The sequence below is a fragment of the Pinus tabuliformis genome, chromosome 1_2 (assembly GCF_031772625.1).
Source record: "Pinus tabuliformis cultivar Carrire ecotype Pingquan chromosome 1_2, CPIR1, whole genome shotgun sequence".
Lineage (NCBI taxonomy): Eukaryota > Viridiplantae > Streptophyta > Pinopsida > Pinales > Pinaceae > Pinus > Pinus tabuliformis.
Window position 1 is genome coordinate 501,359,440 of NC_142298.1, and position 14,711 is coordinate 501,374,150.

Below are 14,711 nucleotides of genomic sequence, written 5' to 3' on the forward strand. Positions count from 1 at the left end.
TCATAGAGTTCTTTCAGCTTTTGTAAAGCTTCAAAGGCAGTTGAATATGATGAAATATGGCGACTTACTTCTTCATTTACAGATGCTGCGATTAATGCATAGGCTTTGTTGTTCTTGTTTTTCCAAATGACGAGCTCTTTGTCTGATGTAGGCTGCACTGGGTCTTTGTCTTCTTCTTCGACACACACTCCTTTCCACAACTCATTGAAGATGAGGGTGTGTTTTATCATCCGGGACCATTCAGGATAGTTCTCCTTGCCAGTGAGAACTATTCCTACCATAAAAATGATTGAATGCATTCTGTAAAAAATTACTTCTGCTGATAAAAAAATTCCTTACGTTACAGCCTTCAAATCCCTCTAATGTTGCTAGAAGCATCAGCATTTTATTGAAATGATAACTTTTCAATGCAGCATTACCATTCAAAAGAAAACTGTGTAATAAAACGTGCAAAAACACTTTGACTGATATATATAAACACTTTTAAAACTGCACAATACTTTGACTCAATGCTTATCACAGCGTATCCACGGACATTCACACTCACAGTTACCATACCATATCCATGCGGTCGTGGGTTCGGCCCCTTTGTAAAGAGGTAATGCGTAGCTCCAGCACAGTGCGTATTCAATATCTAAAACAGCGCACATTCAACAACGCATCCAATATTATTGAGTCGTTTCATATATCACTGTATATAACCATGGACAGCGTGCATTCAAATTAAAAACATGCTATCTGTTAACAACCATCAGACAGTGCGTATTGAATATCTAAAACAGCGCACATTCAAATCAAAACATGCTATCGTCAGACAGTGCGTATTGATACAGTGCTATCATCACTGTATATAACCATGGACAGCGCGCATTCAAATCAAAAACATGCTATCTGTTAACAACCATCAGACAGTGCGTATTGAATATCTAAAACAGCGCACATTCAAATCAAAAACATGTTATCTGTGGTTTGCGATGCAAAATGTCGTCATAGCCTTGCGGTTTGCAATGGAAATGTCGCCATTTCTGAATCTTCAACGACAAATTACTCCATAGTGATAACATCCAATGAAAAGGGCGTGTCAATTTTTCAGAGACCAAATGATATTCTAACCATTATCATTGCGGAGTAGAGTGGCTCTTGACAAAGAGAGGGAGGCGTACTTCATCCACAGTAAAAAACAATAACCCACACAATGATCTCAGACCGCCAAAGGCATCCCCTTTTCCAACGCACTCTGCAAGAAAGCACGGTAACGCCAATTTCTTCTCCTGAGGTTTTTCCGACAAGAAAGCTCAGCGTGGGCATTCAATGTTCAATCATCCATCGTGCCACTTTTTTCTCTTGCAGTTTCTCTAACGGGAATAAGTGCACAGCGTTGTCAGTCCTTATGCAGGTCAAAGACAAGCTTTATAGACAGAGCGCTGGCAGAGACAAATTATTTAAGAACAGAAGGGAATAAGGCAGAGGCGTTAACCAACGGATGCAATTTCACTAAAACCAGCAGGCAGATGCGTTATGCCAGAATATGGGACAGAGGAGTTACAAGGCACGCCAAAAAAGGAACCTGGGACCTGTGCTCTGATACCATGTCAGGCCAGGGTAACTCCAGACTTGGCAGAAAAAACTGATTGATTTATTTCATTAGGTAACTATTGCTTATATACAGGAATGTGACTGATCAGTTCATCTACTTGATGACTGTTCACATTCCAGGTACACCCAACCGCTGAGGATTAGGTGTCAACAAGTTTGTTGGCCGAAAATTTCATGAAACAGGACAACATTGGCTTGGGTGTTTTTGACCAGCATTGACTTCATTCTTGTGGGCAGAATTTCGATTTTTGAAGGCCGTGGTTATTGGCACAGTTTTTGAGGTGATTGGAACAAGTTGACAGAGTTAACTTCAGATTTCACTGTAGAATTTACAACAAGGTTTTCTCTCTCCTTTGACTAGTTTGACCAATCTGTTTTGGGTTGACTTTGACCCTCTTGGAAGGCCGAATTTATTTGTTGTTGATCAAGTTGCTTGGAGGACATTTTGGAGTTGCTTTGACCACTGTTGACTTTCTAGTTAGGGCTACTATTGACTGTTGATTTGACAGCACTGTTTTGGGAAAGTTGATTTGATATTTGTACTCTCTCTCTCCACTGAACTATTGAAGAATAATAAGAAGATTTGATCAAAGGATTTCCCCACATTGGGATTTTTCCCTCGCATCTGCCACATCTGGTGTCCTCCTATCTTGGCTTGTCTTTTGCCCATGTTTTTATGTTCTATTTGCATTCATTGTCAATGTGTTTAAGTCAATGTGATTGTTACTAGATATAATTGGAAATTATCATTGGGTTGATAAGAAACATTGAAGTAAATTGTACTAAAGCATAAAACATACCATTGTTAACTAAAATTTTACAGGAGCCCTTCAAAGAGTTGATTTATTATAAAAAAAAATCGTTTTTAGGGTCTTTTTGAAAGACATACACAATAAAAAAAGATTGTGCCCTTTAAGAATATGTATTAGTTGGCTTTTGCCTCCCTTAATCAACAAATGTATTGCCAATAGCCTCATGGCTCTATATCCCTCTAATATCTATGTACTTTCTCTAATTAATATCAATCTCAACCTTCTTCTTTTTTACGTAATACACAATATCCTCCAACTATATATGTTAAATTAAAATAAAAATAGTGGAGGTTGCAAAATAAATGTATTACATGCTTGAATCATTCTCCTACATGGATTTGATTGCTTCTTGAAAATGTGCTTGGGCTAGGCTAGTTATATAATAGTTGTTTACATAGGTATTTAGTTAAATAACAACAAAATGTTGAATTGAACAAAAACATTCAAGATCAAATGAGCCACTATAAACATAATAGAAAATAGACATAATTGAAACACTTGTTTCATTAAAGCATTTTGAAATCCATAAAAGTCCTCAATGAGAATGGACATAGGATCTTATATAGATCTGTCAAGCACCAACAACATCCCCCAACAACATCCCCCAACAGTTCGTCTTCAAGTATGTGTGTGAATTGGATGACAAGGTGACTTTTATAATGGATAACCATTTTCATAGTAGCTATATTTTTTATTATATTAGAGAATTATTTTATTTAATTATGCAAATCTCAAGGCTCAAATACAATTCCAAACATGTTAAGCACTCACATTCTCACTATAGCTTCAATCTATTTGCAACAGATCACTGATTTTTGTATACCATGGTTTACTTAATTATGATTCAGTAATAACACATGTATTCATGTTTTCTTTAATCTATCTGCAACGGATCACTAAATTTTTGTAGATCATGGTTTACATAATTATGATTCAGTAATAACACATATATTCATGTTTTGTTTCTGTGACTATTATTAACACAAGGCATGTGAGTGAATGTAATGGGAAAATTATTTTTCCCAATTTAGTAGAGGATAAGTAATTCTATGAGGCATGTGAGTGAATGTAATGGGAAAATTATTTTTCCCAAATTATTGGCTATTGGCTATTGATATTTTTATATTTATAAAGTAAATTATTTTGGAAATAAAACTAGTGTTGTTAAGGAGTTAAAAAAAACCACCTAAATATTTAAGCACTCGCATTCTCATTAAAACTTCAACCTATCTGCAACAAGCCACTAATTTTTTTATATCATGGTGTGTTTCACTAACGACACCCATTTATTCGTGTTTGTTTCCGTAACCACTATTAACAAAAGGCATGTCAGTGAATGTAATGGGAATAATATTTTCCTAATTTATCAGAGGTTAAGATAATTTTATTGGCCAATAATATTGTTACATTTATAAAATAAATTATTTTGGAAATAAAACTAGTGTTGTTGAGGAATAATATTTTCCTAATTTATCAGGTCATATTATTTTACTGGCCAATGATGTTATATAAACATCATTTATAAAGTATATTATTTTGGAAATAAAACTAGTGTTGTTGAGGGGCTAAAAAACCACCTAAATGTTTGCATCATTAAATGCAACGTCTGTGGTACTATTAATTATTTATTTGACTGAATAGATAGTATGAATTTTCAACACGTCGATTTGAACTAGTTTAGAGTGGTTGATCTAGGTTGATCTAGTTTGGAGTGGTAGAGATAAGTTGTTGTCCTCTCCACCGAAGTTTGATTGAATAGATAGTATGAATTTTCAACACATGTCGATTTGATCTTAGTTTGGAGGGGTAGATTTGATCTTAGTTTGGAGGGCTAGAGATAAGTCGTTGTCCTCTCCACCTAAGTTCAAATCCCAGTTATGATATGTTCACTCTCTGTGTGCTTTCAAATCACAATTCCGATAGGTTTCGATTTGATCTTGGTTTGGAGTGGTAGAGATAAGTCGTTGTCCTCTCCACCTAAATTCAAATCCCAGTTATGATATGTTCACTCTCTGTGTGCTTTCAAATCACAATTACGATATGTTTCAAGTGGTAGAGATAAGTTAGTTATGATATGTTCACTCTCTGTGTGCTTTCAAATCACAATTAAGATGTGTTTCAAGTGGTAGAGAATCGAGATAAGTTGTCGTCCTCTCCACCTAAGTTCAAATCCCAGTTATGATATGTTCACTCTCTGTGTGCTTTCAAATCACAATTACGATATGTTCACTCTCTGTGAGCTGAGCTGATTGTCAATTAGGACTCTTTATGAGCTAAATGTTGATTGGGCTTGGCAAATGACCATTAATTTCACATAAGATGGCAACATGGGAAAAAAAACATTAACATATGAACCAAATACACTATGCTATGGCAAACAAAAAGTACCCATATCACTATGTTATGTGTCAATACCTGTAAAATTGGCAAACATCTTTTCCGTGCTTCATTGGTGGATATGGCCATTTCAAACTCTATTAAACTAAATGGCACAAGTGTTATGTGTCAATACCTGTAAAATTGGCAAACATCTTTTCCGTACTTCATTGGTGGATATGGCCATTTCAAACTCTATTAAACTAAATGGCACAAGTTAAGTGGCTCATTTTAGCAAAGACGAGCAAAATTGACATGAATAATTTTATGCTTCTAAACCCTGAATTGGTTGATTAAAAATGAAGACTAATAAATAGTATCCAAAGTGATTTTATTTAGAATACCTCCATTGAAAGCAATGGAAACAGCTGGCAATAGCTCGGTTGGATAATTTCAATGCATTTTGGAATCCATAAACGTTGTGCCTATCAAATGCCTTCCTGTCATTTGGCTCGATTTAGTTCAAACCAACTAAATTCACATTAATAAATTTCTAAACCCTGAAAATATTGACGAAAGATGAAAATTCTCATATATAATGGCCAAGTGATATTATTTAAGAGAGCTCCATTGAAAGCCACCTGAAACAGGTGGTGATTATTCATTAAACCAAAAGCATTAAAAGGCATTGTAACATACCGGCATAGCTCAGTTCAGAGAATTACAATGCATTTTGGATCACATATAAGATATAGCCCTATCAAATGACTTCCCTGTCGATGGGAACCTCAAACCCAGTTTATCATGGCAAGCCGCAAACAATGACTTCTGTAGCAAAACTCCTTTTAGTAGCAACGCCTAAGATCAAAGGTTCAAGAGCCTACTATAGCAAATGAACTAAGGATATGATCATCAAGTTACTGAAACGCGTGCCTTGAAGGATACTAGGTGTAGAATACAAGAAGAACCAACACTATAAACAATATCAACAAAAACACAATCATCATTATCTGTCCCTTGGCTCCGGCCTTCTTCATCACCAAAGCGATTTTTTTCTGCACAGAAGAATGTTTTGGATTAGGTATTTTGATAAGTAATGCTTTCAGGTTGAATTTAGAACAGTACCTAGAGTAGCCTCCGATTCTGATGTCCCTCTATATATATCTGAACAGATAAATCAGATAGTACATTCCTATAGGCTCAGTTTCATTAATTTTGATGTCTTTTAATTCTTCTGAACCAAACAAAAAATATAAAGAGAGGAGAATCCACTTTATATATTACATAGTATACATTGAGAATGCGAGGATTCATTTTACGAAAATCATTGTTTAGATAAAGACTCGAGTGGAAACAAATCGATGGTGTTCACATAGAACTAACTTGAACAAAATCCAGTCTATTTGAAGTTTTGTCCATGTCTTGGTCAAGGTCCTCCAAAATTCTTTCCTGCAGGCAAAGGCAGATTTGTGGTACGCATCAGTCGACATGATTCACTTCTTTAACATCTTTTAAGAAATGTTGATCTAAAATCAACAGGAATTGATAGGCAAACACTGATGAACTCGATCACTTGAATGCATTAGATCATAGTACTAGTAGTTTAATAACCAAAGGAACAAATATGCCCAAGAAAATTCACCTGTCCCATGAGCTCCTCATGTATTGTGAGACCAACACTGCCAAGTCTCTCAACACTCGCACTAAGCGCATCTAACTCTTGATCTTGTTCTCTGGTCACCAGGCAAAGCAAGTTAAGAGGCTACCAGATCAATGCTATTCAAGAAAAAGGCTGACAGGTGTAAATTCTTGGAAGAGAAAAACAAATTTTGAAAAAGGCTCTTTAGCAGAGGTGTCCGACAAGTGTAGATTCTTAGAAAGGAAAAACAAAGTTCGAGAAGGCTCTTAAGCGTAGGTGTCTAGACTCTAGAGCACTGTTATAAAAAAAGCTATATTTAAAAGTGATCTTCAACAACATAAATTTGATCATACTTCTAATAACAGAATACATATATTGGGAATTCATAGAAAGGATAACAGTCATTGACGGCTTTGAACTGCAGGAAATACCAGCAAAAAATAGAGAATAATCTTACTTTACGAGAAGAACTTGTCTGTCTGATTCTGATGTAAGAAATTCATCATTATTTGAGGTCATAACTCGATTTGGTTTTGCACCCGGATGATCATCTGGCAACCTTAGAAGTTCCCGGCGCATGCCATTCAAACCGATATTAGCTTGCACAGAAGATTTGTCCATACCCGTTTGCACAGATTTTCTCAGTGTCCCAATCTGAGAGTACATTAAGCACATATATTAATAATTGAATATAGGTATTTTTAGCAGCCTTGGAAAAAACGGCATACATGTCATACATATGTTTGGATCCGCTCAGTATTATAATTACACAGAAGACATTGCTCCACTGCAGAACTCTGTCAGATGAAAAATCTAAACAAGATACTTTATGAAGAATATTAAGTTTAAAATATCCAGTGAAAAATAATAGTATTGATAAAGACAGACCTGACTCCGAGTTGAATCAGTCCATCTCTTACGCTTCGCAAGTTCAACTTCATCAATACTAAACCGTGCTGGATCCCGTTCTGCCACTGCAATGGCCCTTCCAAGCTCATCTACCTTCCCACCAAAAACTCAGCTCCTCAGCAAATGAAGTTTAAACAAATTAAGTTGATCAAAAATCCATCTTTGAAGAAATCTGCAATTTACCAAATACTCTTCTCAAACGGTTGGCAAACAAAAACCACTACAGCTTCAACCCACAAAGCATATCTTAATGTCATTCCCCCACAAAAATCAAGTCACATTTAATTACGAGTGAAGACTGAAATAGACACTTTTGAGCCAGAATAAAAGTACTCACCGCAAATGAGTGTCTAGTTCAATCCCTCCTACTAAAGTTTAAACCATGGTGAAGGCTTCAACAGGCAGCTTCAAATTCACATTATGAGGTTATCTTGCATGCAAGTAGGTAGCAAGTAAACTGTAAAATATTGCAAATACACCTAAAAGGACACATTACCTGCCATTCAATGCTTTCACATCCTGCCAGCAGCTCTTTTGTAAGATGAATCCTTTCCCCTGAACTTGGAAAGAGTTGTTCCCATCTTCTGAATGTAGTCTGCAATTTATCCACCTTTTGACAGACAAATTTATTGAAATCTATCAGTAAGGAGTGGAAAAAAAATCAACCATTCCCCTCAAATACATTGAAAACGAATTTTGAAATGCAAAAATACTTATGTAAGATTTATTAAGGATTGAAAAGATATAAAAAAATGGAGAATTTATTTCTGGGAAATGCACGTAAAATACAATAAAAACCTAAAAGATTAAATACACAAGAAGAATGGCACTAAACACACTTAAAGCACCACAGAATAAAAAGAAGGGCTCGATAACAGCCTGTGCCAGACATAAAGGCGAAATTGCCCTAAAAACAGACATTGTTATAACTTTCTTACAGCAGCCAGAAATGTTCTTTACCCAACAATATATAATGGTAAAAATTTCTTACAGCAACCAGGAGCGTTCCTTTACGGTTTTACCCAACAAAACCTTGTGGAATTTGACAAGCGGTGATTTGCTTCATGTTATTCATTACAACAAATGTGAGACTTTGAACTAAATTTAATTAAAATGCCAAGAATGGCTATGCTTCCCTTCAAGTTTATATTTTTTGGTCGTGTACAACAATGGTGTTCCAATGCTTTAATAATGCACCTAAAAAATTTACTTTCAAAAATACAGAAACTGTTAATTTTTGGATAACAAAGGTATGTTCTATGCTTAAGAGCAAATTTACTTCAAATTCTTTATTAGCCCAATATCAATATCCAGTTTAGCAATCACATCATCATGATAGTAAAATGCAGATCAAACATAAACAATAACAGTAGAAGACAAGCCAAGACAAGAGGACACAAGATATGGCACCACCTAGGAACAAACCCCAATGTGGGGAAACCCTTGATCAATTCTTCTTATAATTATTCAAAAGTTCAGCAGAGAGAGAGAGAGTACAATATACAATATTCACTTGCCCAATCACAGTGAAATCTGATCAGTCAAACAGCAGAAACAGAAAGTCAACCCTGGTCAACAGGGCAGATTTTGACTTCTAAAATAGCTTGGTCAAACCCAGTCAACAAGGCCTCCAAAATCAAATCAAATCAGCCCAAAAACAGTCGAAATTATCCAGTCAAACCTGGTCAACAAAAGTCAACACAGCAGCAAGCCCTAGCACAGTCAACGCTGGTCAAACAGAGGTTAAACAGCCTCGGATTTCATGCCCAGAACTGCTGCCTGCCCAAACAGAAATACCCCAACACAAAACCGCAGTCAAAGATGGTCAACGCTGGTCAAAACAGCTTCCTGCAACTTTTGGTCAACACAGGAGCAGCAAAAGAACAGTCCCTTCTTCGCACATGTGGAGAGAGAGAAGCCTCAGAAGATCCGTACCCAATCAAGAAGAGAGAGATGTGTGAGTGAGTGAAGTGTCCAAATGAGGAGGCGGCACCTCGTATTTATATGCAAACGTTGAGGATGAATAGACGAGACTGCTGGGCTTCTGATAGTTTGCTGGCCGACCTTGACAATTTGTCCGTAATCAAAATAAATTCATAATTCCATTTGCACATGTCATAATGGGATGATCTTTAAATCAATCCTACAGCTCTCGGAGAGAGGAATCCAATAAAAATATCAGCTGCCTCATATGAGCTGTCCAAGGTGAAGTTTGGCCCTAGTTTCCAAAATTAACAGAAACTGAACATGACATTGCATCCCCACCCACAAACCCGACCATGGCTTTAAGTATGTACTTTAATTTTAGACAATCATTGGCTTACAGTTCTAATTAAACATTGAAATTGTTTGACTCAGGAATTACACAGGAAAAATGCTAATCAAAAAGTCATCAATATGTTCACATGGTTTATTTTTTGACTTTTGGCTGCTAAAAATTCAGCCTATTACTGCATTTAATCTCCAAAATGGACACTTTGGACCTGCAATTATATTTGGAGAAGTTATTTAACACCCAAGATAGAAACTTTGAGTCTGACCTGATTGAATCCGTCAATGGGAGCTTCATCCAGGGAAAATGGGAAACCCATATTGGAGGAGCATATGTAGTTATCGTGACCTGACCAGAGGGTACTTTGAATTTTCTTTCTCAGTCTGCAAAAGAGCCTTTCTACTCTAAAGTACTCTCACATAACACTTTGATGTGTTGCAAACCTTTGTAGTTTTCTCCCATTGGAATGATAATTTCTTAGTTATGGAGTCAATCAAGATACATATCCTGCGACATGTCCTAAGTTTCCCCGCCTGCATTTGTTGCTCTCCCACTTTTTGGATTGTTTGGGGACCCCAGTAGGAAAGATAATCTGCCATTAAACATCAAAGATGTCTTCATGCCCAATCAAGCACACCTGTGAAAAGTTGACCTACCTATAAACTCAAGAAAACAGTCCACATCAAATAGATGAAAACAGGTTCAATCAAAAGGTGTTTTATGTCAATGCCCCCGATCATCGTTTCAGACAATTGATCTTGAGGATATCATCAAAAATTGCCAATTTATAAACTTAAAGGTTGGCCACCTCTAAAGGAGGTTATAACGATCAAAGAAACCATTCAAAGGTGACACAAGCCTTGTCAGGGGCAAGAAAGCTACCAAATCCTTTGTATGAGGAAAAATTCACCCTCGACAACTTCCACAATAAGAGATTGAAGTCAGTGAACCCCAATCATTTCTCCATGCTCTTGAGCATGAGAAATGAGAGAAAGTCAAAGCCTTGTCCCAGGTTAGTTAACAAGAGTCACATATTTTTAGCACCAAGCAAAAAGAATAGAGAATGATGGTAAGAATGTAATCATATAAAGCATTGCATTGAGAAAGAAATGACTAAGGAAACAGTCATGGTCAGCAAGCAACAAGGTTAGTTAACAAGAGTCACATATTTTTTGCCCCAAGCAAAAAGAATGGAAAATGATGGTAACAATGTGATGATATAAAGCATTGCATTGAGAAAGAAATGACTAAGGAAACGGTCATGGTCAGCAAGCAACAAGGTTAGTTCACAAGAGTCACATACTTTTAGCCCCAAGCAAAAAGAATGGAAAATGATGGTAAGAATGTGATGATATAAAGCATTGCGTTGAGAAAGAAATGACTAAGGAAACAGTCATGGTCAGCAAGCAACTTGGAAGTACCGCATTTTAATGAAACATTCCAAATTTGAACTGTTAATTTCAGAGGATTTACTCATATTATTGAAGCACAAAATCGTAAGGATCCCAGATTCAAGTGCATCCAAGTGCATCTCCATCAGTTCAAAATTGATGTGAGGCCCACCAAACAAAATTTCAGGGCTTTGGCTTAAAAATCATTATTATTCAAACAGACTAAAGGTCGTGCTGTGACAAAGATGGAAAACTACAAAGCTTCTATCAGCCAATGTTATCAGACTTGGAATTGACAAAACATGAGGTAAAGGAGTGAAAAGTTTGAATTGGATCGGGAAAATATCAGCAAATAAAAAATAAATAAAGATAGACACATATTTTGAATTTAACGAAAAAAACATTTTTCATTGATATTCATGATAAAATATAGAGAATATGAGACACACACAAGAGAATATGAATGAAAGAGAGATGTATTATATCAATCTATGTTGAATAAAGTAAGATGGTATCATATATATATATATATATATATATTAAGAGGTTGTTTTTTATTAGAGGAATTAGGAGAAACGGAGTTCGCACTGAGTTCTAGGGTTTGTTTTGTTTGAACTTTGCAGTTTCTCCCCATCTATCACCACGAGCCAGGGTTTGGAGTTTTGTCTCATGGGTTCACCATGGATTGGTGTTGCAGACCCCGACCATTATTTAGTAAAAAACGCACTGACGAGCAAGCATTCGTCTTCGGCAAAAAGGTTGCCTTCTTGCGGTGTATTGCTTAAGGTCTTTGAGGGGACGAGGTTGCAAAACCCAAACGTATCCCCTTTTGCCTGGGATTGACAGGTGTCCAATAGCTAGGATTGTAGAATAACACGGGAACCCATAATCTATTTTATGGTCGGTTCGTAGAGCTTTTGCAGGGGACGTGACAACAAAGCCCAACAGGGTTGTCTAATGGTTCTTTCATCACCTATGCTCTGGGTCCCCTCAATTCCTGTAGTTTTGTGGGTTTTGAGGTCAGTGGGGTGTTGTCGTCTATTCATAAGCAGGATAAGTCTCTTCAAAATGCGCTCACCCTCCCCATCAGATCTGAGAAAACAGAGCCACAGAATGTGCTCGGGCAGAATATCTTTCAGATCTACATTAAGAGTGTAAGTGGGAGGTCCTCCCTTTTCTGGACAAGGAGCTCAAACACAATATACAACCTGAAGCAATGTATAGAGAACAAGTGGGGCATCTTTGCCAGTGTCTGCAATATGAAGGAAAGGTGCTTCAGTACTCTCTCTAGATTTGGCATCTTAAGAAACTCAACTATAGTCCTTAATCTGAGACTGCATGGAAGATCTTCGAAGCCCCGAAAACCAATGGATCAATCTCCTACAAGGATGTAGTGCAAGGAAAGGCTTCCTCTTCTGCTGATCAGCCCCAAAACACTCCAAGACCCTATATTGTCGAACAAATTAAACAAGTGCCTTCTATGGAGATCAACCTCACTAAGGTAAACCAATTATTTTTTTCTCTTCAATCCAAGGTTGTAATATGTAAGTTCAATGGCTTCTAACCTAAATCTAATGCATTACATCAATGGGTCTTTTCTTCCTGGACCCTAAACTGTCATATCTATTTATGCTCTAAAGGGTTTTACATTGTCCAATTTGATAAACAAGTTGATTTGGAGAAAGTTTTACATGAGGGACCCTGGTTTTGGGGAAGAGTTGGGCTCTTCATTACCCCCTGGTTTTCAGATTTTGATGCTACTAAAATAGTGGTCTCAACAATGCCAATATGGGTTCAACTTCCAAATTTACCGCTCCCTTTCTGGCATAATGTTCTAGAAGAAATAGGGAATACTCTTGGAAAATTCAGGAAGATGGACCACGAAAAAAAAAAGGGACTTTTTACTTTTGCCAATATTTGTGTAGATATAGACCTCAATAAAAGTCTACTTGATCATATTTTATTGATTCATAAAAACGTTCAGTGGAATCAAGAACTAGATAATGAGAACACGACATTCTGATGTCGCACATCCTACCAAATAGGTCATTTGCAAAACACGTCCATAGGAAAAAAGTCTTCAAAAAAAGAAAAAGGGTCAAGGCCCACAAATCAAAAGGATGGCAAGACTCATGATTTCCATTTCACTAAAGCGGAAATAGAAGAAACCATGGAAAACCCCCCAAACCAAGAAGAAGCAGATGCACAGGTCCAGAACGTAAACATATCTCAACCATAGAATGGCATTGGCGCACAGCATATGCAGGGCATTAGACCCACAGAATGATAACACACACAAAAAAACTAGGATGGGGGCACAAAAAGAGCTCATGTTTCCGAGAGTTCAGACTCAAACAAAAATCCCCACCAAAGGAAACAGGAAGAGAACTAGCAAAGGTTCGCATTGATCCAAACACAGAGGGATGTGTTGAAAATGTAGCAAGTAAAGGTCTTCTAGCTTGTGCCTTAGCCAGTGAAGATCTCAATTTGTCTTTCTCTAGCATGAGTGCGAGCTCATGAGTTAGACTTGAGTTAGGATGAGTTTATTTCCAGTTTATTGGAATGACCATCAAGATGGCATGCATAGAGATGAAAATCCAATTAAGTGGGGTCTTCATCGGTTCGATTACAGAACAAGGTGGCAGTTACAAGTTCAATTAGAGCGAGTTAGTCTTCAGTCTTGATTGAAGGAAGAACGAGTTAAGAGTCCAAGTGTTGATTGGAGAGAGAAAGAGTACCACTCTTAGTTAAATCGCAATCAAAACTCGAGCTTCTAAATTTGAACTGGGTTTCCTTGCATGCTCGAATTGGATCTATAAAAAGGAGGCAAAAAGCGCAGGAAATCACAAGTTTGTGAGATTATTCTTTGGTTGTGTGTCTGCAAAAATTAAGAGCTTGTGTCCTAAGGAATAGGAAGTCACAAGTGCACAAGAAAATAGAAGCCTCAATTGCACAAGAAAATAGGGACTTGTGCACTAGGAAATAGGGGTAAATTTGCGCAAGGATTTAGGAGCCTCTTGTGCGCTAGGAAATAGGGACCTAGTGCGCAAGGAAAAAGGGGTCGCTAGTGCACAAAGATTGTAATATCCCTTTTCAAGGATATCCCTCCAACACAAGCAAACTCCAACCAGAGATGGACTGGGAGGGCATTTACAAGATATGACGCTTCTGAAAAGAGGATGAGATCTGGAGGCTACCTGGCCCTTTCTAGACTCTGTCCAAGAGAATGGGAGAAAATACACAAGTGGTATAGTAGTCGGGAAGCTAAAAGAGATAAAAATAACAGCAGTGCAACATACAATAATGTATACATGGAATATAAGCAGATACTCAAGAAATGCAGAGAGAAATACTAAGCCATTTTATTATACTGAGTAATGGAAAGAGTACAAGAGGTGATCAGGAAGATAGCACCTCGACTTGCACAAGGCAAGTGAAGAAATACACTCAGAGTGGTAAGGAAATGGCCTCTCTCTGAACTGCGTCCCAGCTGCCGGAGAACTGTTGTGCTGCTGCTACTACTGGAATCAAGTGAGGATTTGGGGCTATTCCCCTCTTCAAAAAATGTTGAAACTCTGGAATCAACCTCTGCTCAATAGACCCAGAAAAGCCTAGAAAGCTTTCGTAAAATAATTGACCCCCGAAAATCACCCCCTTGAGGATCTACGTTATCCCTCAAGGCTCTGCGCTGCCACTGAAGAGAATCCTCCAAGACTCTGCCCGAGACTCTGCCAAAATCCTCCAATATGTAAGGGTTGATCCCTTGCTCAATCTCC

General features: G+C 37.3%; 1 protein-coding gene across 13 annotated transcripts in view; it reads right to left on the reverse strand.

The window, feature by feature from the left end:
• Positions 1-5,354: 5,354 nt before the first annotated feature.
• SYP61 (syntaxin of plants 61) overlaps positions 5,355-14,711 on the reverse strand; it is a 35,998-nt gene continuing 26,641 nt past the window's right edge. For all 13 annotated transcript variants that reach the window (XM_089395463.1, XM_089395467.1, XM_089395466.1 and 10 more), the window contains 6 exons: positions 7,769-7,882; positions 7,252-7,365; positions 6,821-7,017; positions 6,367-6,457; positions 6,108-6,173; positions 5,355-5,779 (listed from right to left, as the gene is read on the reverse strand). In XM_089395463.1, the coding sequence (XP_089251589.1) occupies positions 5,669-5,779; positions 6,108-6,173; positions 6,367-6,457; positions 6,821-7,017; positions 7,252-7,365; positions 7,769-7,882 (693 nt within the window). In that variant the 3' untranslated portion in view covers positions 5,355-5,668. The remainder of the gene's footprint in view (positions 5,780-6,107; positions 6,174-6,366; positions 6,458-6,820; positions 7,018-7,251; positions 7,366-7,768; positions 7,883-14,711) is intronic.